Here is a 20,765-nt window from a genome sequence, read left to right as displayed (position 1 = left end):
GTACTCGCGCGTCCCTCTAAACCCATACAATGCATCGAACACCACGGTGTCGCAGCGATAAAAATTGTTGAGGAAGCAATACAAGATCTGGGCTAAGAGTCTTCGCCCGAATATCTTCCAGGATCACTTGCGCTGTATCTTCAGGTATGACGACTTGGACTCCTACTGTACTGAGCTTTGGCATTGCTTCCGCTTCCGCCAGCTTGAGGTATGTTCCAGCGCCAGAGTGTGGTGAATAGAAGCTGAACCAATTCCAAGAACCATAGTCGGAGCGGTTGTCACTAGAGAATGTGAGGGTTGTAATTTTCTCGAGGGTGGTGCTCTGTGTGCGGTTGATGAGGTGACGAATGTTGCCGGCTTTGAGTGATATGGTGGATTTGTACTGGTGCGCATCCATCAGTTCCTCCTGGGAGAGCTTTGCAGACGAATCTCAAAGCGAAGATACCGGTGTACGGATTCGAGTGGTGGGGATCTTGAGAGCACCGTTCTTCTTTGCCTACTGTAGCATCCTAGACCGGGTGTGAACAGAGCCGTGCCGAGTTGGTGGCCAGGCAGGACGTCCATATTAGTTTCGGCTTTTTGCCTGATGTGGACCGCGCATGAACATGAACCAAAGTGTTTTCCCATATGATGTCATATATTTCGAGCCTGAGCTCCGCGGGCAGCCCTGAAGCGATGCTCTTGGATATACGGGAGTTTTGGTAGCCTTCAATTCCGGTTCCATGGTCACCTTTGACACATATTTGGTATTGGTTGAAGCTATTTCCTCTGACTTGATTGACAACTGGCTCTGTGCTTGCGGGACGAGCTCTGTACGGATGCAGTAGTGGCGGGCCGTAATGTCGGCCCATCGTACGGTCCTTGACGTGGTTTTGCCTTTTGTCGCGGGTTTCGAGGCATAATGGTGAGCGTTGAGTATTGGGATAGCAAGGCGATCCAAGTGGAAGAGGGAAAGGATGCCGGACCAAGCGCCGAAAGGGCAGTTGAACCAAATCCAGGCAACGATGGGTACTCTGAGTACCCCCAGGCTCCAAGTTCGCGAACCACAAGGACAGCAGGCGTGTAGATACAAGCTGCGAAAACGACAGCGGATCCAGGAGTAATGTAGCCACAGTCGCTAATCCTCTCTTATCCTACACACAGTCAACACCGAATACCCATACAGAAAGTCCTCACTCACCACTTCTTAAACTTTACAGCATATTCTCCATTCTCCGCCTTGTTCAGGCGCGCTCTTCGTACGGTGCCCATGCACGCTCCCCACGTGAGCACAACCGCGACGTTGCAGCCGATGAACAGCGCTGGGTTCTTTGGTGCGCGCTTGAGGAGGTTGTCGACCATTGTGGTGTCTTTGAATGATAGAGAAGAGTGTTGATGATGAGAAACAGTCAAGAGTGATAAGTGTTGTGGGAAAAGATGGTAAGTGAAGTCCAGGAGGTGTGAATGTCAAGGTGCAGCTAGCGCGCACTAATGCGGGACCGCTGACCTCATTGTATTCCGCGGACACGGTTCAGGGAGCACAGGTCAACATCGACAGCTCTTCTTCGCAGATAGGTGTTATCGTTGTGTTTCTCAATCATACACCATGAAGCATGAGTTTTCGAGCGGTGTTGTCAACTTTTAGTCAAGAGTGGATGACGTCTATCATCATGCCTTTCTACCATAGGTATACGCGATTGTTCGCCGCTCATGTACCACCCTCATACATCCAGTACCTCAGATCAAAGCAACTCTCACCAACCGGCCTGTGCGATTAATAGTGTGGCAGTCAGCGATAACATGTCGTAGATGCAGATTGCATGGATGTCAGTCTGCTCGATAAGGGAGGACGATGTGGTTGCTAGGTATCGACTATGACATCTCAAGGAATAGAACGGAGCTCATGCCCTGCACCTAATGCCTTAGAGGAATGTGTGGCGCCGAATGCATCTCCTACGGTTGGTTTTGTGAGTGCGACCAAACCTTGGAGCTCACCTTTCGAAATGCGTCCATAGTACAGGTCATCACCATAATGAAGCAAATAAGAGGGACGCCTACTTGGACAGTGAAGTATTGACGTTATCGACCGACTGCCCCACACAAACCTGGCCCTCGATAGGGCTTTACTTCTGGCCAATGGGGCACCGCCATAGTCGTTTCACTACTCCCAAGCAGTTCTTCGTTGCCATAAGATTGCTCACAGCCACTGCCAACCACCGCCGAAACGTCTCGAACCATCATTCAACCACCGTCGTCCCCCACCAACAACATGTCTTCCGCAGAAGGAAGCTCTTCCGACGAGGAGATGCGCGATGGCAAGACCGCATCCTGGGAAAAGGGCTTGCTCAACGATCACCTGCACCTTCTCCGCCAGCGACCAAGAACAGGCGCGCAAAGAGCCATGCCTCAAACGGACACGTCAACCTAGTCCAGCGTTTGATCGGGTTGCACCAGTAAGTCGAAGATCTCTTTTCAGTTGACTTGTTTTGACTCAACTCGTAGATGGGAGAACAACGAGCAGCTATCAGATGTCGTTGTTCGCTTTGGAGACCACCCGGAGGATGTGTTCCACGGACACAAGGCGATACTGTCAAGTTGGTCATTCTGGTTTCGAAATGATTTTATGAGCCCAGCGTGGAGAGCAAGTAGCATTCAGAGAGTATACGTTGCCCACAGACTTACGCAATACAGAAGGCAAACTCCAAAGAGATCATCCTGCACGGCGACAAACCAACATATCCTTATCTGTTACTTCGAGCTCTGTACGTTCCAGGCAACAAGTTCCACATCTCCGAGCCCTGGCTCGATCGCGAGGCTGCGAACGCTGCGGAAATGACACTCACCAAACGGGCCTTGTTTTCGATATCCGTCTGACAAGTCGCGGACAAGTACGGTTGCCCTAACGTCAGGTACTGGGCATGCACCTATGCTAGCGACTATCTGAACAAGGCTCTTGACTGGGCTCAGAACCATACAAACGTTCCGGGTATGCCTGCATTGACGGACATCGAGGGTGTCGTTCGAGCGGTGTATGACGTCGCAGGACACCTTCCGGTAGAGAATGAGTCGCCACGCAAGATGGTACTGGAGGTTCTCCTGAACCACAAGACGACCATTCTGTATGGTGACGAAGGCATCCTGGCGCCACGAGTGCGACGTGTTACCGAGACTATTCCACATTTCGGTGCCGATATGTTTATCAAGTTGACAACTCTCCCAACACATGAGTGGCTCGATGTTTCCATGCTGGATATCGTTCAGCTGGTCAAGTGCCCCCCAGATGCAACGTAGAACCCTGGGTACAGCAAGGAATGGCAGACGGTCGGTGTAGTGGGTGTGGCGCTGTGTACAACTGGCAGAACCATATCGTGCGGAGGGCTCTGCCAGCTCCTCCAGCTCCTGCAGCTCCGTCACAGCCGTAAAGGAGTGGCACTATATGGTAAGCATAGTGGCTTGCAAGGGCTTGCAGATATCTGGACGGTGATGGCTGGGTGTTTTTTGTGGTAGCGATAGAGTCGAGATTGGAAAAGATGGATGAAAGTTCTCGAAGGAAGTTGTGCAGTATACACAAGCTAGTCATGATTGGGCAACCACTGCCTTCTGTTCTGTTCAAACGCACGACCTACGGCGGAGGCAGTAGGTGCACAGGATGGTTGAGTAGCAGTTTCCTACCTTGCGATATGCTGCCACTGTATACACCATCGCTCTGGCAAAGGCGTGCCTGGTACTTCGAGCATAGGGCGGTACCTATACATTAGTAATGAATGTTTGATGTTGTTGGCACGCTACCCTTATGGCAGGATGAATGCTTTACCTTTCCACCAAGCTCAGTGTGGTTGTGAGTGAGCTTACTCCCCAGCTCTCTTAGAACAGTAAGCAGCCAGCCAGGGCCCTGGAGGTAGTCACGTAATCGAAGGCAGCACTGCACGCAATCTCACTAGGAGAACGGAGATCTGCGCATTCAGGTGTTGATGCCAAGGGTCGTAGGATGTCTGCGGAGTAAATGCCATAACCGCGGGCGTCGGATAGTGGGTCAGATTGTGCAACTTCCGGTAACAAGCTGCCGATCAGTGTATTCACAGTCTAGGTCTTTTACCTAAGAACGATCAGATAAGGAGGGGGTAAAGTCAAGTGGGCGCCCAGCACGCAATAGCCGACCCCACAATCCGTGATTGCATGCCCCCGATGTCGCTGTTATCAGATTCATTTGCATCTGACAACTCTGCTAGCGCGTCCACATGCAAGATGATGTTGCCATTGCGGACCGTTCTGAAGGCAAAGTTGCGAAGAAAGGAGAGCTCTATTGTCGATGATCTCACGATCCGGAGCGAATCATGGCGAAAAATAAATTCGCCGATAGTTCGGACAGCCTTGAATGAGCGCGTGGGCCCGCTACTGGCCGTTGGAAGACGCAGCCTCGGCCAGACTGTGAGCGACAGGAATTGACAGACCCCTTTGCGCGTTTGCTGTCGTACCCTCGTACGCAAGCCCTGCAGATGTCAGTAAGACCTCCACGGGTAGATTGCAAAGGGCATGGAATGTCCCGAGAATGCATAAACCCGGGGGTCCTGTTTGCAGCGGAGAGCCAGATATGGAGAGGCAACCCGATTCCCTGGACTCAGCAGCTTGTCCTGGCGACGTAATGGGCTGCTGCGTCGTGTGCAAGTTGACACGTTTGCTTGACGCTGCAGCGGAGGACGGAAATGCTGCGAAAGGGGATCCAAAGCGAGAGAGGTCACGATGCCAGTGTAACCCACTCACGCTGCTGCTACTGTAAGCTATCGCTGCAGCGCGACAAAGCAAAGAGCGAGGCGCGGTGTCTCGGTGCGAAAGCGTAGCATCGTGAGCAATGCCAAGTGGTTCAAGCGGTTATCAGATGCGGAGCACACCGTGATGGACGCCGTCCTTAGGACCTGACACTGGCTCGGTGGTCTGCGCCATGTGCTGAGGAGCTCCTCTCAGCTTCTAGAAATAGCGGAGCATCAAGGCGGTCAGAGGTCAGAGGTCAGGAACATCGCGGCTGGGTGCACGGCTGAGATCATGAGATGCGCTCTTTTGGCACAGGCTGGCTCGACCGCGTCTCAGCAGACAAGTTGCCGGGTGGAAAAGAGTTCAGTGTTGGACCGCCCAAGTGGCCTTCCACCGCCCAGCCGCGGACCAGCGCCCGCTTTCCATCAGTCCTGCTTTACCCGATCGAGCGCTGATAATCGTTCAGCCTCGCAGACGGGTTCTTGGATCGGCACAGTTTTAGAAGCGCAACGCCCGCAGTGCCGTCACCACCCTGCGCCCACTCTTGAGATCTTCTCCCAGCCATTATTGCCCTCTCCCGCACCCCACTGCTTACTGCTCTCAAGACTGCTGTTCAAAGTGTCGACCCTTAACGCATTGCAGACGACAAGGCGGCTGTCACTATCTCGCGTTCGTTTGCCACTTCGGCGCGTGCAGCCACACCGAGGAGGTACGCCCATCGCATCCCACGATCTGATAATTTTTAGCCCTCGATCAGATAAGCCAGCGACGCACAACCCCGCGCACCGAGGGCTGACAGAGCAATTCGAGATGCAACGCGCTTCTCTCCGCGCTGCAGCTGCAGCTTGACAATCGCATTCAATTTTCTGAGTAAGGCCGTGCTAACCATGACGACTCTTAATAGCCCCCTTTGTCGCGTCCTCAGTACACCTGCCCGCCTTCCTCCTTCCACCACACCATCGCTCCATGGCTTCCTCGACCGCCGCCATGCAGCACCAGCTGCCCACTACAGCGACCTCGCACCCCAACGACCCAATTCCCTCCGAGCCCCGCGAGGTGCCCCAGCTCGTCCTCAAGCCGACGCACTCCCCTTCCCAGCCCGAGCACACATCGCCCAAGTCGTCGGGTGAGTCAATACTATGGAGCCAGAACAGCAGCGACGAATCTGAGGCGCCCATGACGCCTAACACCGAGCCCGACCAGGCCGTCGAGGAGATTGCCGACAAACTGGAAGACCTCCCTACTGCCGCCGTCAACTTCAACGGCCAGACGCGCCCTCGACGCGCCTCCACCACGCTCATCTCAGACAGCCCAGCAGACATCCAACGGATACTGGGTAACAGCGAGACCGCCACTAAGCTTATCAGCCAGTGCTGCGGTGGAGGCTGCTGTCTGCTTAAGACTCTCCAGCCGGACACCTCGTCGCCAACCTTCGTTCCCGTCGTCATCCCCGACAATGCCGCCTTCAGCAGCCTCAACCTGAAGATTGGCCCTCTTGCTCTCGACAGCGTGCTCACCGACACCACACCGCTGCCGCCAGTCAACATGTCCTTTGAGCCCCTACCGTCCAAGGAGGTCAAGCACGTCTCCGAGGTCCACAAGACACCGCCCAAGTACGTCCAGCCACACCCACCGTACGATGTCTACTCTGCGCCGCTGTACCACGCCCGCGAGTTGACCAAGCCCGGCGCCGAGAAGAGGACAATCCACTTCGACATCGACGTGACAGACTACCCTGACGAGGGTGGCGTCGACTTCAAGGTCGGTGGTGCCATTGGTATCTGCCCGCCCAACGATCAGCGGATGGTTGACGAGCTTTTCGACCTCCTTGGTGTACCAAAGTTTGTCCGCGACAAGCCAGTCACACTCAAGACCAAGACTGGACGATGGCCCACGATTTGGGGAGAGGACCAGGCACGCGAGCTAGTCACCACACGCCGCGAGCTGTTGACATGGTGTGCAGACATCCAGTCGAGCCCACCGACCAAGAACCTCCTTCGTGTTATGGCCGAGTACGCCGACGCCCCCAACGAGAAGAAGATACTTGAGTATCTCTGCTCAGCACAGGGCCAAGCAGCCTTCTGCGATCTCCGCACCACCTCCCACCTTACTATTCCCCAGATCCTCAGCGCCTTCCCGTCCTCGAAGCCTCCGCTACCAAACCTTCTCTCCATCCTCACACAGCTCATGCCACGGTTCTACTCGCTCTCCAACGACCCTCACATCTCGTCTGCCCGCCCTGGCCTGCCTGGCTCGCGCCGTCTGATCGAGATGGCCGTGACCATCCACGAGACACCGGATTGGCACGCGCCCGGCGCTACACGTACTGGTGTTGGTAGTGGCTTTATGGAGCGCATTGCACACCAATTCATCACCGCTGAGCAGGAAGGCATCGACCCTCGCAGCATCTTCGATCTTCGCATCCCTATGTTCCGCGGTCTCATGGCCAATCCGCTGTCCAAGCAGTTTGGCGGTGAGGGTCCAATGGTCCTCATTGGTGCCGGTGTTGGCATGGCTCCTTTCCGAGGCTTCATCCTGAACAGGCTGAAGAACGCCAACTGCGCCAACAAGATCTGGTTGATCCAGGGTGTCCGTGACTCCATGTTGGACGAACTCTACTCCGGTGAGCTTGGCGACCACGAGCGCGAAATCAAGAAGGTTGTTCAGAGCCGCAAGACACGCGTTAGCGGTCAGACTGAGGCCAAGTACGTCCAAGACGAGGTGCGTATGCAAGCCGACATCGTCTGGTTCGTCATCAATGCACTTGACGGTCGTATCTTTGTCTGCGGTAGTAGCAAGGGCATGGGCGAGGGCGTCGAGGAAGCTCTGATCGACATCACCATGCAGAAGGGCAACCTCAGCCGTGAGGAAGCTCACGAGTTCTGGGCCAACAAGAAGAACGATGGCCAGTACATTGCCGTAAGTACTTCCACTTCGCGCACCAACTAAGATGTAATTGCTAATATGACACAGGAAACCTGGTAAATCACCACACCCATTCACCGCTGTATATACATCGCATTCTTTCTATTCTTCGATCGTCGTTACCACATGGCATTAGCGTTATCAAAAGGCGCCATTTAGACAAAACCTGCACGCGCATACATTTGAAGGATTTACAACAACTGGGCTTTGGGTTTGATTCCGTGTCATCCTTTGAGAGGCACATAGAGCATGGCGTTAGAGGTGGCGAACCATCGTTCACTTGATTTGATGCAGATGGAGACTGGAAACTGGGGACTGGATTACTCGTAGTTGAGCTTGCCTGGTTGGCTTGCACTTGTATTGATAGTTGAATGGAAGTTGAATATCATATATCGTGTCCCATTTCATGTGTGTATGGTGTCGTACTTCTGGAGCCCCTGGCTTGAGCAAGGCTGACAGGACTAAACACAAGACTCTGTTTCACATGCTAGAGTACCGTGTTAACCTTGGCTACGCTCCACTTTCCGCTCGAAGCACCCTTTGTAAGCTCCACCTCCACTTCACTATTATGCTTTAGCTCGGCCAGTGGGTCGTTGTGAGCTCCACGTGTTCTTACAAGGCATGAGTGGAGCTGCAAAACCAGCTTCAGCATTAGGATCTGCTGCTACAAAAAGCTTGTCTGCCTGTTAGTGCTGCGCTAGATACTAGGATCAGCCTTCTCAGATGCGGATGTCTACTTCTACAGTCCACCGGTGTCTCAAGAACTTAGGTCATAATGTCGTACGAAGTTGAACGAGTACACTCTGTATTCAGTAACCGTGTCCTGGTTTGAGAAGTATTTTAATTGTATGATGTATTGATTGTGCTTTCCAATTTCTAATGCTGTGAGTGAGGCTGCTCCTGCCAATGTCTCAGCGCGCTAGCGGGTATGACTTTTCCCTCCTCACTTCAGCCCTTCTTCTCCATTCCAGCTCACACTTTCAGACCACATCCAGCATCCGCGTACAGCTGCCGTCCGTGCACAGCTGCCGAATACCTCGCACGTTTCTAATCCCCAATCGATGTTCAGTCGTCGTCGTCGCTGTCACATTGCAGCGCAGCACGATCCCACTCAGTCGCATACTCAGTGTGTCTGCAATCCTCCAGAGCCCCAATCTCAGCCGGCGTATACTTCCAAGGATGATAAAACTCATCGCCTGATCGCAAACAGCAATCCGGAATGTACTCGAACACCTTGATACCTACGTCCGCAAGCGCTTTCGTGGCGGCCTCGTCAGTAGGCGTGACAGGGTAGCGGTGGTACAAGGCAATCTTCGAAAGTCGAGGGAACAGCGCAATCTGATCACCGTGGTCTACAAGCCCCTCTGAGAACGATTTGAAACAGTTGCATCGCGCATCTGTCAAGACTAGAGTTTCGAGGTGAGGTGGAATGATGTCCGAGCATGATGTTTTCGTGATCTCTGTGGCGGCCATGTGCGGTATGCTCAGCCAGCGGAGGTTGGGGAAGTACTTCGGCAACTGAGAGATGCTCAATGGCATCCAGATGTTGGCTTCAGGGGTGCGGCGCAAGTCTATGGGGAGCTCCAGCGAAGTGAGCTTAGGTCCGATCAAGCTCATGACCCAGGTCAGGTCCGGACCGTCTGCCCAATCTGGTTTGGTCCAATCGGTGTCTGTCTCGTTGGGAATCATATTCCGAAAGAGAGGGAAGTTGAGGAGTATCGAGCTGCCGAGGTAGAGTTGCTCGAGCTGCGGGAGCATGGTGAGCAGGAGACCCAGTAAGATCCCATGGTCTTCAAAGCGCTCGCTTTTCAGCGAAGCGATCATGTTGTCCTGGATATACTTCTGGACGGGCAAGGTTCGGACGTGTCGCTTGCAGTGACCCAGCATGTCTGGCTCAAGATGAGCGATGTGCACCGGGTAGGCCTTGTCTTTCCGTGTCTCCTTGGTCTCGATGGTAAGGTTCTTGATCTTCTTTGCCAACTCAGGATACTTGAAGAGATATCGCAGCAGTAGGTGGACCTTGCTCGATTGCAAGACTGGGGCCAGACAAAGTGCCTCATGTGCAACACGTGCGAGGTGACGACAGGTAAGAGCCAGGTTCAGAAGACGAGGAACATGATGAACGTTCTTAGCATCGCCAACAAGATGCGCAGTAATCTGCATTTGCAACTCTGCGGGAAGGCCTAGTAAGCCAGACTGTGTGACCATCCTGGAGATCTTCAACACACCCTATTTCGCATCGACTTGAACACTGCTCAGTATTCGAACGACTAAACTGGTAGGTTGAGTTGAGTATCTGGCGTGGCGGAGGTGGAAACAGTCTCTAGCAAACCGTTTGCCCTGGCTTGTTTGTACATTTGCAGTCAAAGCGGCTGTGCCTGCAATAAGTGAATCCGTAACGAGTGAAAACCCTTACTTCAAACCAGGTCTCATGACAATAAAGGGGACGATCCTCTTGGGCAAACGTTCGGAACAAATATTGCATTGTGTGTTGGTCTGAGCAGCTTGCTCAGCACAGGTCGACAGCAATTCTTCAGATGACACCCAATCATTATAGCACCTCATCTCAATGCGGCTCACCATCTGTGTGGAAAACTGCTCCACTTTCGAGCTTCAAATCTGTCACATAGCGAGAGACTACTTCCAAGTCGTTGCACGCACGGGCAGCAAACACGATCTTAGGCCTTTGTGACATTGTACCCTTGAGACACCCAGATATTGTTGCTCAAACACTCGGGTGGCATTTATCGACATCATGACAGACTGCAAAGAAAACACCATAATACAATGCTGATTATTCAGTATGTATTCATTCACCCATGCATAACACGGCGCCTAGTACTTCCCACTCTCATTAACCAGCCCCTTGTCCTCGTTCTCCTTCTTACTCCTCTGGCTCCACTCAGGCGCCTCATCAATGCCATCCTCCTCCTCCTTATCCCCAATCTCCTTGGTCTTATGCACGCTCGTTGGCAAATGCTCGCCCGGTGCGTACACAGTAATCAGCTCCAGCGGCGCATCGCCCTTTGTAACGAACTGGTGCTGCGTTCCCGCAGGGACAACGACGACGTCGCCGGCTTTGACTTCTTGGTCTTTGCCTGCGACAGTGGCTAGCCCGCGGCCGGATGTGAACATGAGGATTTGGTCGACGGTGTGCACCTTTCAATGATCAGCATATGACAGTTTCGGGAATGGCAAGATGGCAGCTTATGAGAGAGTACAACGTACCTCGTCGCCGATGTCTCCACCAACGGGGACCTCCATAGCGACAATCTGGCTGTAAAGTCCCGTGTGCAACACCGTCCTAAAGTCTCCGAATTCTCTTCTGCTGCTCAGCAGTCCCGCGAAATGCACCATCTCGTGCTTTGGCGGCTCATCCTTGCGGTTTCCGGCCTTCTTGTATGCATCCATTCTGGCTGTCGTCGTGGAAAGATATTTTGTCGAGGTGAGGGTGGTTGGCCTTGATGATCGAAGCAGGGAAGCCGTGAGTCGTGCAGTCTTGAACATTGAGGTTATGAAGTTTATCAGGGAGATTTGGGTGTATATGTAGGCGTTCGCGATCTCAATGCCATCTGATGATGCTTGTCGCTATTACGCAACGCGTCGCGGTCTAGGTGCATGACGTCAGTATGCGACACTTGCGGTGCGGTCGAGATTGATTCTGTGCTGTTCGATTGTTGCTCAGCAATTTGATTAGGCTGGCTTATGCGATGCTGACTGAGGGGTTTGATGACTGGGTAAGAGTCGTACCTCGGTGTCGCTGCGGGTGCGGTGGGCTAGTGGGCGCTAGTGTTGCTCGATGAGGATGTCGAGCTGTCGGACCTGGAGGTCGAAGGTCGTTTTGGCATGTGGATGGAGTGCAGAAAGTCTGAAAGATGCAGACGCTGAGAGTAGTGTCTGGAGGTTGCGCAGCAATTGGTTTGCTGCAATAGCGAGGAGTTGCTTCCGTAGGAGCTATTCATGGCAAAGGAGCCACACGAAGACATGATGAGAGAGTGGTTTGATGGATACAATAACTTGGTGGTTGAATGATGTGAATAGATGCTGAGATTATTGAGGCTTAATGTACATATTTCTAGTTCTCGCAATGCGAGTTTGTGCTACAATGTGATGTGATGCTACCTCAAAACGCCGTCACCATCACCGTTTGGTGTTCTGATGTTCGTTTAGCATCGCGTGAGCGACCAAAAAGTCACACCACGTCCATGTCATCCAAGGTCATGCAGCCACCCGCCGTGCCCCCCACTTCAGATCCAGGATCCAACTGCGTCTGCACGGGATGACGGTCGGCAAGTCTCCGAATGGCCCATGACATCTACCCCGAGTTCGTGAATGTTGTTGTTGCAACGCAGCTCATTTTCGCCGCATACGCACTGCGGACTTTGGAGGCTCACGTCGTGATGTCTGGCCTCTTTCTAGGGCCTAAAACATCTTGTAGTCTTCATCTAGACCCTGTTCTGGCTCGCCTGCTCTTCTGTCTCGTTTTCCAGCTCCCGCTCAATCTCCTCTTCCTCGGTAGGACCAGGGCCCCTGATTTTCTTGGTATCAACTTCACCTCCGCTCATCTGCCACTCCATGAGTTTACTGAAAGCGCCTTCGGGGTTAGAAGAAAGCTCCTTGTATGTCCCCTCTTCTGCAACCTGACCATCGGAGTTGATGCAGATGATGCGGTCTGAGCGCTTGATGGTAGATAAACGATGCGCAATACTGATTGTGGTATTGTTCTCGGCCAGCAGTTTGCCAAGGGCCTGATTGACAAGGGTTTCGGACTCGGCGTCCAGTGCACTGGTAGCTTCATCGAGAATGAGGATGTCTGGCTTCTTGATGAGCGCACGTGCAATAGCGATACGCTGCTTCTGACCACCAGAGAGCTGCGTGCCACGTGCACCAACGTGGGTCTCAAGGCCGTCAGGCTGTTTTACGTTAGCTACGATATGTGGAGAAGGAATGTTGCACTTACGAAATCGCTGATGAACTGGCAGTTGGCCTTGCGGGCTGCTGCCACGATCTCAGCACGGGTTGCCTGAGAAGCACCATATGCAATGTTCTCTGCAATGGTTCCGGAGAACAGCACAGGTTCCTGTCCGACAAAACCAATCTTCCTCCTCAGCTGCTTGGCATTGAGTGTGGTAATGTCGCGTCCATCGATGGTAATTGTTCCTGCAGTGGGTACGTAGAAGCGCAGCAACAGACTTGCAACTGTGGACTTTCCAGCACCACTAGGTGCGACAATTGCGACATTTGTGCCCTGTTCGATCTTGAAGTTGATGTCTTTGAAGATGCCGACTGCTGGTCTTGTTGGGTAGGCAAAAGAGACGTTCTTGAACTCAATCGGTCCGCGTGCAGACCTCACAGGCTCGCCCTTCGTTGGCGAAATGGTGGGCTCGCGATCCTGAAGTTCGAAGAGACGGCTGGCGGCACCAACACCCTTCATCATCTCGCCATAGAAGCCAGACAAGCCTACCATGCTCGAACCAGCATAGGCGGTGTACATGAGGAAGGACGAGAGTTCACCGATTGAGATGACTCCGTTCTTGACCATGCCACCTCCAACGTACAGGATAGCAATGATTGTCAGGTTGCCCATCAGTCCAGTACTGCCGTAGAAACCTGCAGCAACCACAGCCTCCTTCTTTCCAAGCGCGAATATCCTCTTGATTTGACGGTTGTAGCGTGCAGCTTCTTGCATCTCTCCAACGAAGGCTTGACTAGTTCTAACATTGCCAAGGCGTTCTTCGGCGATCTTTGTAAGGGTACCAAGATTCTTCTGGATCTTGCGACTCAACGTTCGCAGCGATCGACCGGAGATGAAGGCAACTACAGCAACAGGTGGTCCAATCAATGCAAGGATACCGGTAAGCTTGAGACTGACGTAACCCATCATGGCAAATCCAGCAGCGCCGCTGACCAGCGAACGAAGACCATCAGATAAGTTCTGCGTAATACTCTTTCCAACGATGATCGTATCTGAGCCGAGGCGGGAGATGAGATCACCAACACGGTTTGCGTCGAAGAATTCGGCGTTCTGAACGAAGGTCTTGCGGTACAGCTGGGATCGCAGGCGAGCGACGATGCGTTCACCAACAATGCGTAGAATGACGATACGACCGAAATTGGCCGCAGCACCCGCGCAGAGTACTGAAGCCAACGCAATGTAGAACGTTGTCATGTCCATGCCAAACAGAAGACCGTCGGTCTTCTCGGCTTGGGTAGCAGCATCCAGAATCCGACCGATTGAGAAAGGAATCGACATAGAGATGGCTGATGAGAACAGGAGGAAGACGAACGCCCATGAGAGGGTACCCATCTCTGGCCTAGCGATCTTGATCAGCCGCCAGATCTCGCCCATGCCGCCTGCCTTTGAGTTTCCTTCTTTACTCAACTTTGCGCTCAGGTTGACCTGTCGCGCTGCCGTTGCCTTCTCTGACTTGGCAAAGCCCTGAGACTCCTCAGGCTCTCCGTCGTTCTCTTCAAGATCTACAGCGCCCTTCTCCTCCATCTCCTTCTTGTAGGATTTGCGCTGTTTTGCCGGTGTCTTGACCTGAGCTTCAGCCAGAATCCTCGATGCCGTGAACATGCGCGCAGGCTGCTGGAAGGCATTGCGACGTGTGGTGCCTGCTGGCGCGAATCGTGAGGCGCCGGAGGAGGGGAATAGTGATGACGCACACCAGCTCGCGCATTGTGCTTGTTGAGTTTTGGCAATGTGTGCGGGTGTCGGCTTCGTAGCGAATGCTCTTGAAAGCACTGATATGGGCGAGCTTGTCGTCATGCGCAGCTGTATAGAGGAGAACAGAGCTCCGCTCCCGGGGCCATGCCAGGCCTTGGCCGCGAAAGCCGCTGTTCCGCGCATTGTGTCGCGGGGCAGACGGACTGTCTACCTGGAACTGATTCTGAATGGGCTCACTATGGAAGCATTCGACATGGCGGTAGATTGGCTGTAAGGGCGATGACAGCTCGGTGCTAGACAGCTCCTGAGAAAAGTTCCGCCTCGGTGGTGACGAAAGGATTCTGGGAGATCGAGCGCGGGCCACGTGAGGCTCCGATTGGTAAAGATCCAAATGGCGCGAGATTACCAACTTAAACGCGTCAACACTATTATGCGAGTGGATTGCTTCGAAAACGGCAGTGCTCCAAAAGTCGCCTGAACAAACGAGTGGTGTCACGACGTCACTCATACCCGTAGTCAAGCTTTGTGGCTCCCCCACGCGCCACGCTCCACTGATCGAACTGTGGGTGATAGAGATGCAGCATCAACACGACACAACACCATAGCTTCATGAGCTGTGTGTAGTGATCAAGCGTTTGCCATGTGCTGCAGAGGTGGATTTGAATATGCGTTCCAATTGTCGAATTAGGTGGCCAGCGGGCACAGCCACCTGTACTATGTATGACTCCGCGGTGAATGCTCAGATCGACTCATGTGCCAGAAGGCAGGAGCGGCCATGTATATGCTGTAGATTGTGCTTACCGTTCCTCTCAATAATAATGAGGTACCTGATCGACGAATTCTACGAAACATGCCGTCAAAACAGCCAGCAGCTATCCACCTTGAAGGTGCCACCCTGGAGGGCGGCGGGCAACTGTTACGCATCGCCCTTGGACTATCCAGCCTCACCAAGAAGCCTGTCAGCATCACCAACATACGAGGCAAGCGTTCTGCCGGCGGCGGTCTGAAAGCACAACATCTAACTTCCATGCTATGGCTCGGCCAAGCCTGTAACGCGCGCATCAGCGGCGCAGGACTAAGAAGCAAGGAAATCACATTTACACCTAACCCATTACCTTCGATACACCAAGACATCACAGTAGGCCATGTCAGCATCAGTCAAAGCACACCAGGCAGCATTAACCTCGTCCTCCAAGCGGTCCTGCCATACCTACTGTTCTCTGGCGCACAAGATCCAATTCAGCTACGCATCACTGGAGGCACCAACGTGTCAAACTCGCCGTCGTACGACTATGTCGAGCAAGTTCTCATTCCCATGCTCTCCATCGTTGGTGTGCCATCCATAACAACCTCATGCCACTCCCGCGGCTGGTCCACTGGAAGCACACGCCTGGGCAGCGTAACATTCACCGTCACTCCGCTCACAACCACACTCCCGGCTTTCCAGCTCACGGACAGAGGAATTGTTAAGAGCATACGAGCAACTGTCGTCGCACCGCGAGATAGTGAGCAAGGCTTCCGCGACAATCTGGATTTGATGTTCGAGAAACGACTCGCGCGCATCTTTAGTGGAACAGAGAATCCGGAGATCCATGTCACGTTCGAAGACTCGCATCATGAGAAACGGTACTACCTCCTCCTCGTAGCCACGACCTCCACTGGCCTGAAACTCGGACGCGATTGGCTGTACGATCGTGGAGTCCGAACTGGGAAGACCACTCAAGTCATCCCAAATATCGTGCGAAAGGTCTCTGATGACTTGATTACGGAGATAGAGCATGGCGGCTGTGTGGACGAGTGGATGATGGATCAGCTGGTCGTCTTTCAAGCACTTGCCAAGGGGAAGAGTCGAGTGAATAGGGGGAGAAGAGGAGGAAGAAAGGTGGAAACAAGTCTGCATGCGCAGACAGCGATGTGGGTTGCTGAGAGGATTATTGATGTTAAGTTCGATGGAGAGGGAGGATGTGAAGGTATGGGATTTAGTCCGGGAAGTGAGCAGGGCGATGTGGAAGAGTCAGCGTTAGTTGAGGGAGTGAGCAAGCTGGAAGTGTCAACTTGATACTGTGTCGGTGGTATGCAACGGCAGTGTAATTGATGGTTACGGGAGAAATCCAGCAAGTCTACTCTAACCCACGACCAGCGCAAATACTCCCATCGCGCTCACGCGCACGCCACACGCACGCTAACTCTCCGAACAAACCTCCACCCACTCCTCGAGACTCATCCCCGGCCTCCAATCTCTCGGTGCCTCCTCCCTCGTAACCACCGACCCCACTCCATCATTCTCAAACCTCATCGCCGGCACACGCATATACCTCCTCCTCATCTCCTTACTAATCACCCACTCCTTCCCTTCACTCAAGTCTCTGACATCATCAGCGATCTTGAATCCAGAACGGCGTTTGCTGTCGCCTTTGAGGTATCCCCACTGCCTGTCATTATCTGGGTTCTCAGAAATGCCCCCGTGGATCTCATTGTGGTAGAAGAAGGAATTCAAAAGTCAGACTTCGCCTGCTGAGCCGCTGTTCGAGCGATTGATCATAACGCCGAGGACATAGTTGGAGTCATCCAGACTGTTGATGAGTGTGCGGTTGAGCTCTCGTTTAACGGCGTGACCGTAGTGTGGAACTGGGCCAAGTTGGGGCATCTCCCTTTTTCCATAAGATTGTCATTCACGGATGGCATGGAGGTGCCAAACACGACTTCCGGCTTGGAGCACATCTCGCAAGACCACATCATGCATCTTTTACAAGCGCTCTGCGCCATTGTAATGATCACTCATCCGCCACTACAAAACATACCTGAAATGCTTCGCCTGTAAATCCGTCTGATCCTTGAATCCATCTTGGATGGCCTGCTCATCTTCGCCAGCGCCATACTTCTTGTCTCGTTTCTTGTTCTCCCACCACATGTATTGTCTCAAAAACAAAACAATGACAAACATACCACAATAGCAAACGATCAACCCAGTGAGCGCCGAGAAATACCTTGGCTTCTCCTTTGCGAAGAAGATGTTCGCTCCAGCGATGTTGCCGGCGGCATAGAATACAAACCACAGACCGTTTGCAGTGCTGCGCTTGGTGTGGCCGGCGATGTTACTGGTGAGCAGGTTCCAGGATAGGATAACGGGCGCGCCGATGATGTACTGCAGCCATGTGCATCCGACGAGGCTCCAGCGCTCTGAGAGAGGGGTGAGCCGAATGCCGAGGAGTCCGCCGAGAGGTGGCAGGCAGATGAAGGCTAGGATTAGACAGCGCGTGTCTTTGAAGTATCCTGCAGCCAAACCACACAGTGGAATGACTACAAACTCGATTGCGCCGGTGGGAAGTTGCAGGAGTGTGGCGTAGATTCCGCTGAATCCGAAGCCGCGGATCAGCGAAGAGGCGAAGTTCGACACACCGCCATTTACGACACCACAACCCAGTCCGATAAGCATCAAACAGTGGACTTTGATATCCATCAATGCCTCCAGCGCCTGACTTGTCTGGAACTGTTTCGTCTTGACGCCGATCATGTTGCTCGCAATCCGATCAATCGCAACAATGCGCTGCTTGTGTGTGAGAAACTTCGCCGTTGCAGGACTATCCGGCATAGTCCAAAGGAAGACCCACGCCCAGACGAAATTCACCAGGCCAATGACTAGGAAGATGAGCTGCCACGTCGTAATCAGCGGACTGTGAGCATGACCTAGCCCGTATCCAAGGAGCGCGCCAATCATAGTCGCCATACCGTTGAACGCGAGGAAGACGCACATTCGCAGCGGTTGCTCGGAGCGCGTGTAGAACATGGAGACGATGTTCATGATGGCTGGAGAGATGGAGGCTTCAAACATGCCAAGCAAGAAGCGGAGGACTAGCATGCCGGCATAGTTCTTAGCTGCGACGTGGCAGCAGAGTAGGATTGACCAGGTGAGGATCATAGTGCCAGTGTACTTCGAGACGGGCAGTCGTTGAATCAAGTAGTTTGCTGGCAGCGCCCAGAAGAGGTAGCCGAAGTTGAAGATGGCTGCTACCCAGGAATAGCGTTGGCCTTCGAGACCGATATCGGGGATTAAGGTGTAGGCGGACGCGTAGTTGAGGGAGAGTTTGTCAAGGAATTGGATGGTGTATGTCATGCAGATCTGGAGGTGTTAGTCTTGTGTGAGATTATCTGAGGGAGGAGGGAAGGCTACCATTGGCATGATGACCCAGTCAATCTTTCGCAAAACAATCTTTCTTTCGGCATCTAGCTCTTCTTGCGTGTACTGTCGGACTTCCAGATACAGCTCTGCTCCAATATCGCGCATTTGCTTTTCCGCAGCCAATTGGCCTTCATCGATGCTGGGCGCAGTTGCAACTGGCGAGATGCCATCTTTTTTCTCTTCTGACATCTTGATGTGTGTTGACGTTCGACTCTGGCAAGTTGCGTTGGAGAAGTTGAGGTTCAACCTGGAGGTTGCCGAGGAGTAGCATGCACGTCGACCCCGAGTTTGTGTGAACCGTTACACCGACTAGAGTGACGTCCGAAGCAGTGAGTCGCGGGGGTCTTTCGCATCTTATACCGGTAACCTTGTGAGTCGACTGCCCACTCTTGGCATGTTGTATCAACGGCTGTGCATACGGCTATCATCGTATCGTTCTGGGGAGTGCTTATCGCGGTTCGCCAAGTTTGACCTATCATTACCGCATGTTGGTGTAGCATGCATGCAGTTGACGTTGTCGATCCTCCGGATGGTCGAATTGGGTAATTCCCGGCTCCACATGCCCTGGCTGGCGTAGCCGGCGTTTACTAGAGGATATCATTAGCCGCAATCTTCAGCTTCGAAGTATCTCTCTATCTGTGTTGAGCCTCGTAGTAGTCAGCAGAAGGCTTGCAGCTAGTCGCGGCGGGCCCGAAGACAAATGCACAACTAGATACGCGCATGAATGTTTGTATTGGGTATTGTGGTTCTGCGACTGCATCTGAAGACTAAGGCAAGTACTGCAAAGGCATTGCCAAAGTCTAGGATGCTTGACTTCGATAGACTATCGCCAAAGGCCGTATGCGCCTGTTGTGTATTTCCAAAGCTTGACAGTACCGTCTTCACTGCCTGTCGCATACAGCTTGCCATCAGGCGAGAAACTCGCTGACCAGACAGGACCGTGGTGACCCTTGTTTGTCTCCAACTCTTTTTCCTCATCGAAATCCCAAAGCCTGACCCAAGTGTCGTTCTGGTTGCTACCACCAGTGATGAACTTGCGCGCGCCGCTGTGCAGCGCTACACTTGCGATCTCGTATGGCGTCTTGATGGTCTTGATCAGCGATCCTGGCTGGAGGCTGTTGAAGAAGTAGACGCTGTTTCCAGCGGCCACACTCAGTACGCCGTCCGGAGAGGTGTTATCCAACTCGCAGGTGCCTACTACGCCCTCAACAGCATACTCGCCAATCATCAATTGTGTTCGCAGATCCCACCATCTGATCTTCTTGTCCTCTGCAGCCGTGATCAAGATGTTTGGGTCTGATGTCCAGACGATCGACTTGATGGTACCGGCGTGTACGCCTGCGCCAATCTCATAGCTCGGCGCTGACTCACCCTGCGAAAGATCGAAGATGCGCAACTTCTTCTCCATGCCTCCGGTCGCCAGAATCTGCGGATTCGGTTGGTTGGGGAATGCGACGGCGCGAACGATGTGGTTATGCGAAAGAGTATGGAGGGCCTCGCCTGTGTGCGTGTCCCATACTTTTCTAGAAGACGTCAGTAGAACTCTTTGGTGCCAGTCACAGAGACATACGCAGAGAAGTCAGCAGAGGCAGTTGCTGCGAGCGAAGCATCTGAAGAAAGCCTCGCTTGCCAGACTGCGCCCTTGTGACCCAAAAAGGTTCCTATCCAGTCGCCAGTCACGCCATCGCGCAGCATAGGGTTGCCGTCCTTGCATGCTGAGATAATGTAGAACTGGTCTTCGTCCACGATTGAAGAAAAGTGGATGTGGGGGACGGGCCGCGAGTGCCCGTGGCAGGTGAGGGGCACGACTTTGGTGGTCTCAGGCATATTTGTAAGAAATGAATGTCGGTCGCGTCTACAAGAAGATGTCGACGTATGCAGTGGAGTCTGTCGAAGACAGCGGAAAGTTTCGTGGACAAGTCTTGCGGGCGGTGAGGCTAGGAAGGACGTGTGATCTACGGCAGGAAATCGTGGTTATGCGCTGGCGCGGTACTGATACAGCGAGGTTGCGACAACAGCAAGTTGAGCGGATACAAGGCAAGGTAATGAAAAGCGAAGAAGATGAGAGAGTCGTTACGGGTCGTGAAGTCGTAAAAAGCGGTTTGCGCTACAAGACGAAATGTCGCAAGGGACCCTTTCGAGGGGTAGCATGAAACGCCCCGCTAAACCTGCATTAGCGCCAGAGCTACCACCTTCACCTGACGTCGTGCTCATTGTTAAGCCATCCCAATGAACAAACATGGTCAATTTCGAGATCATTCTTGA

General features: G+C 53.1%; 8 protein-coding genes across 8 annotated transcripts; 3 read left to right on the top strand and 5 right to left on the bottom strand.

The window, feature by feature from the left end:
* Nucleotides 1-1,054: 1,054 nt before the first annotated feature.
* On the bottom strand, nucleotides 1,055-1,434 carry BU25DRAFT_407128 (uncharacterized protein). Its single transcript, XM_033705461.1, has one exon. It carries the CDS (start codon nucleotides 1,339-1,341, stop codon nucleotides 1,177-1,179), a length of 165 nt encoding a protein of 54 aa, XP_033565669.1. The 5' UTR covers nucleotides 1,342-1,434; the 3' UTR covers nucleotides 1,055-1,176.
* A 502-nt stretch (nucleotides 1,435-1,936) lies between these two features.
* Nucleotides 1,937-3,049, top strand: BU25DRAFT_189403 (uncharacterized protein). Its single transcript, XM_033700986.1, has 3 exons — nucleotides 1,937-2,432; nucleotides 2,482-2,620; nucleotides 2,671-3,049. The coding sequence occupies exons 1-3, from the start codon at nucleotides 2,116-2,118 to the stop codon at nucleotides 2,851-2,853; spliced, it is 639 nt and encodes a 212-aa protein (XP_033565668.1). The 5' UTR covers nucleotides 1,937-2,115; the 3' UTR covers nucleotides 2,854-3,049.
* A 2,199-nt stretch (nucleotides 3,050-5,248) lies between these two features.
* On the top strand, nucleotides 5,249-8,043 carry BU25DRAFT_407125 (uncharacterized protein). Its single transcript, XM_033705460.1, has 3 exons — nucleotides 5,249-5,437; nucleotides 5,633-7,647; nucleotides 7,702-8,043. Exons 2-3 carry the CDS (start codon nucleotides 5,695-5,697, stop codon nucleotides 7,711-7,713), a joined length of 1,965 nt encoding a protein of 654 aa, XP_033565667.1. The 5' UTR covers nucleotides 5,249-5,437; nucleotides 5,633-5,694; the 3' UTR covers nucleotides 7,714-8,043.
* Nucleotides 8,044-8,718: 675 nt separating this feature from the next.
* On the bottom strand, nucleotides 8,719-9,861 carry BU25DRAFT_418270 (uncharacterized protein; the record flags this gene model as incomplete). The annotated part of the gene is made up of 1 exon (XM_033707864.1): nucleotides 8,719-9,861. The coding sequence occupies one exon, from the start codon at nucleotides 9,859-9,861 to the stop codon at nucleotides 8,719-8,721; it is 1,143 nt and encodes a 380-aa protein (XP_033565666.1).
* Nucleotides 9,862-10,488: 627 nt separating this feature from the next.
* On the bottom strand, nucleotides 10,489-14,230 carry BU25DRAFT_333092 (uncharacterized protein; the record flags this gene model as incomplete). Its single annotated transcript, XM_033702469.1, has 4 exons — nucleotides 10,489-10,812; nucleotides 10,882-11,214; nucleotides 12,105-12,566; nucleotides 12,614-14,230. 4 exons carry the CDS (start codon nucleotides 14,228-14,230, stop codon nucleotides 10,489-10,491), a joined length of 2,736 nt encoding a protein of 911 aa, XP_033565665.1.
* A 606-nt stretch (nucleotides 14,231-14,836) lies between these two features.
* BU25DRAFT_188027 (RNA 3'-terminal phosphate cyclase) lies at nucleotides 14,837-16,457 on the top strand. The gene has a single exon (XM_033700979.1). The coding sequence runs from the start codon at nucleotides 15,171-15,173 to the stop codon at nucleotides 16,377-16,379; it is 1,209 nt and encodes a 402-aa protein (XP_033565664.1). The 5' UTR covers nucleotides 14,837-15,170; the 3' UTR covers nucleotides 16,380-16,457.
* Nucleotides 16,458-17,097: 640 nt separating this feature from the next.
* On the bottom strand, nucleotides 17,098-18,561 carry BU25DRAFT_407119 (MFS general substrate transporter). Its single transcript, XM_033705458.1, has 2 exons — nucleotides 18,492-18,561; nucleotides 17,098-18,440 (listed from the first exon to the last, which is right to left on the bottom strand). The coding sequence occupies exons 1-2, from the start codon at nucleotides 18,498-18,500 to the stop codon at nucleotides 17,109-17,111; spliced, it is 1,341 nt and encodes a 446-aa protein (XP_033565663.1). The 5' UTR covers nucleotides 18,501-18,561; the 3' UTR covers nucleotides 17,098-17,108.
* Nucleotides 18,562-19,215: 654 nt separating this feature from the next.
* On the bottom strand, nucleotides 19,216-20,610 carry BU25DRAFT_359793 (serine/threonine kinase receptor associated protein-like protein). Its single transcript, XM_033703650.1, has 2 exons — nucleotides 20,071-20,610; nucleotides 19,216-20,023 (listed from the first exon to the last, which is right to left on the bottom strand). Exons 1-2 carry the CDS (start codon nucleotides 20,325-20,327, stop codon nucleotides 19,324-19,326), a joined length of 957 nt encoding a protein of 318 aa, XP_033565662.1. The 5' UTR covers nucleotides 20,328-20,610; the 3' UTR covers nucleotides 19,216-19,323.
* Between the last annotated feature and the right edge of the window lie 155 nt (nucleotides 20,611-20,765).

The sequence above is a fragment of the Macroventuria anomochaeta genome, assembly GCF_010093625.1.
Source record: "Macroventuria anomochaeta strain CBS 525.71 unplaced genomic scaffold BU25scaffold_4, whole genome shotgun sequence".
Classification (NCBI taxonomy): domain Eukaryota; kingdom Fungi; phylum Ascomycota; class Dothideomycetes; order Pleosporales; family Didymellaceae; genus Macroventuria; species Macroventuria anomochaeta.
This window is presented reverse-complemented; position numbering and strand designations above follow the sequence as displayed.

Bases quoted from the DNA above. Each gene is read 5' to 3' on its own strand.
- BU25DRAFT_407128 (XM_033705461.1), bottom strand. From the start codon at position 1,341: ATGGTCGACAACCTCCTCAAGCGCGCACCAAAGAACCCAGCGCTGTTC.
- BU25DRAFT_189403 (XM_033700986.1), top strand. From the start codon at position 2,116: ATGGGGCACCGCCATAGTCGTTTCACTACTCCCAAGCAGTTCTTCGTT. The intron at 2,433-2,481 runs GTAAGTCGAAGA...CTCAACTCGTAG, and splicing joins CGTTTGATCGGGTTGCACCA to ATGGGAGAACAACGAGCAGC. The intron at 2,621-2,670 runs GCAAGTAGCATT...TACGCAATACAG, and splicing joins TTATGAGCCCAGCGTGGAGA to AAGGCAAACTCCAAAGAGAT.
- BU25DRAFT_407125 (XM_033705460.1), top strand. From the start codon at position 5,695: ATGGCTTCCTCGACCGCCGCCATGCAGCACCAGCTGCCCACTACAGCG.
- BU25DRAFT_188027 (XM_033700979.1), top strand. From the start codon at position 15,171: ATGCCGTCAAAACAGCCAGCAGCTATCCACCTTGAAGGTGCCACCCTG.
- BU25DRAFT_359793 (XM_033703650.1), bottom strand. From the start codon at position 20,327: ATGCCTGAGACCACCAAAGTCGTGCCCCTCACCTGCCACGGGCACTCG. The intron at 20,024-20,070 runs GTATGTCTCTGT...GACGTCTTCTAG, and splicing joins GCCTCTGCTGACTTCTCTGC to AAAAGTATGGGACACGCACA.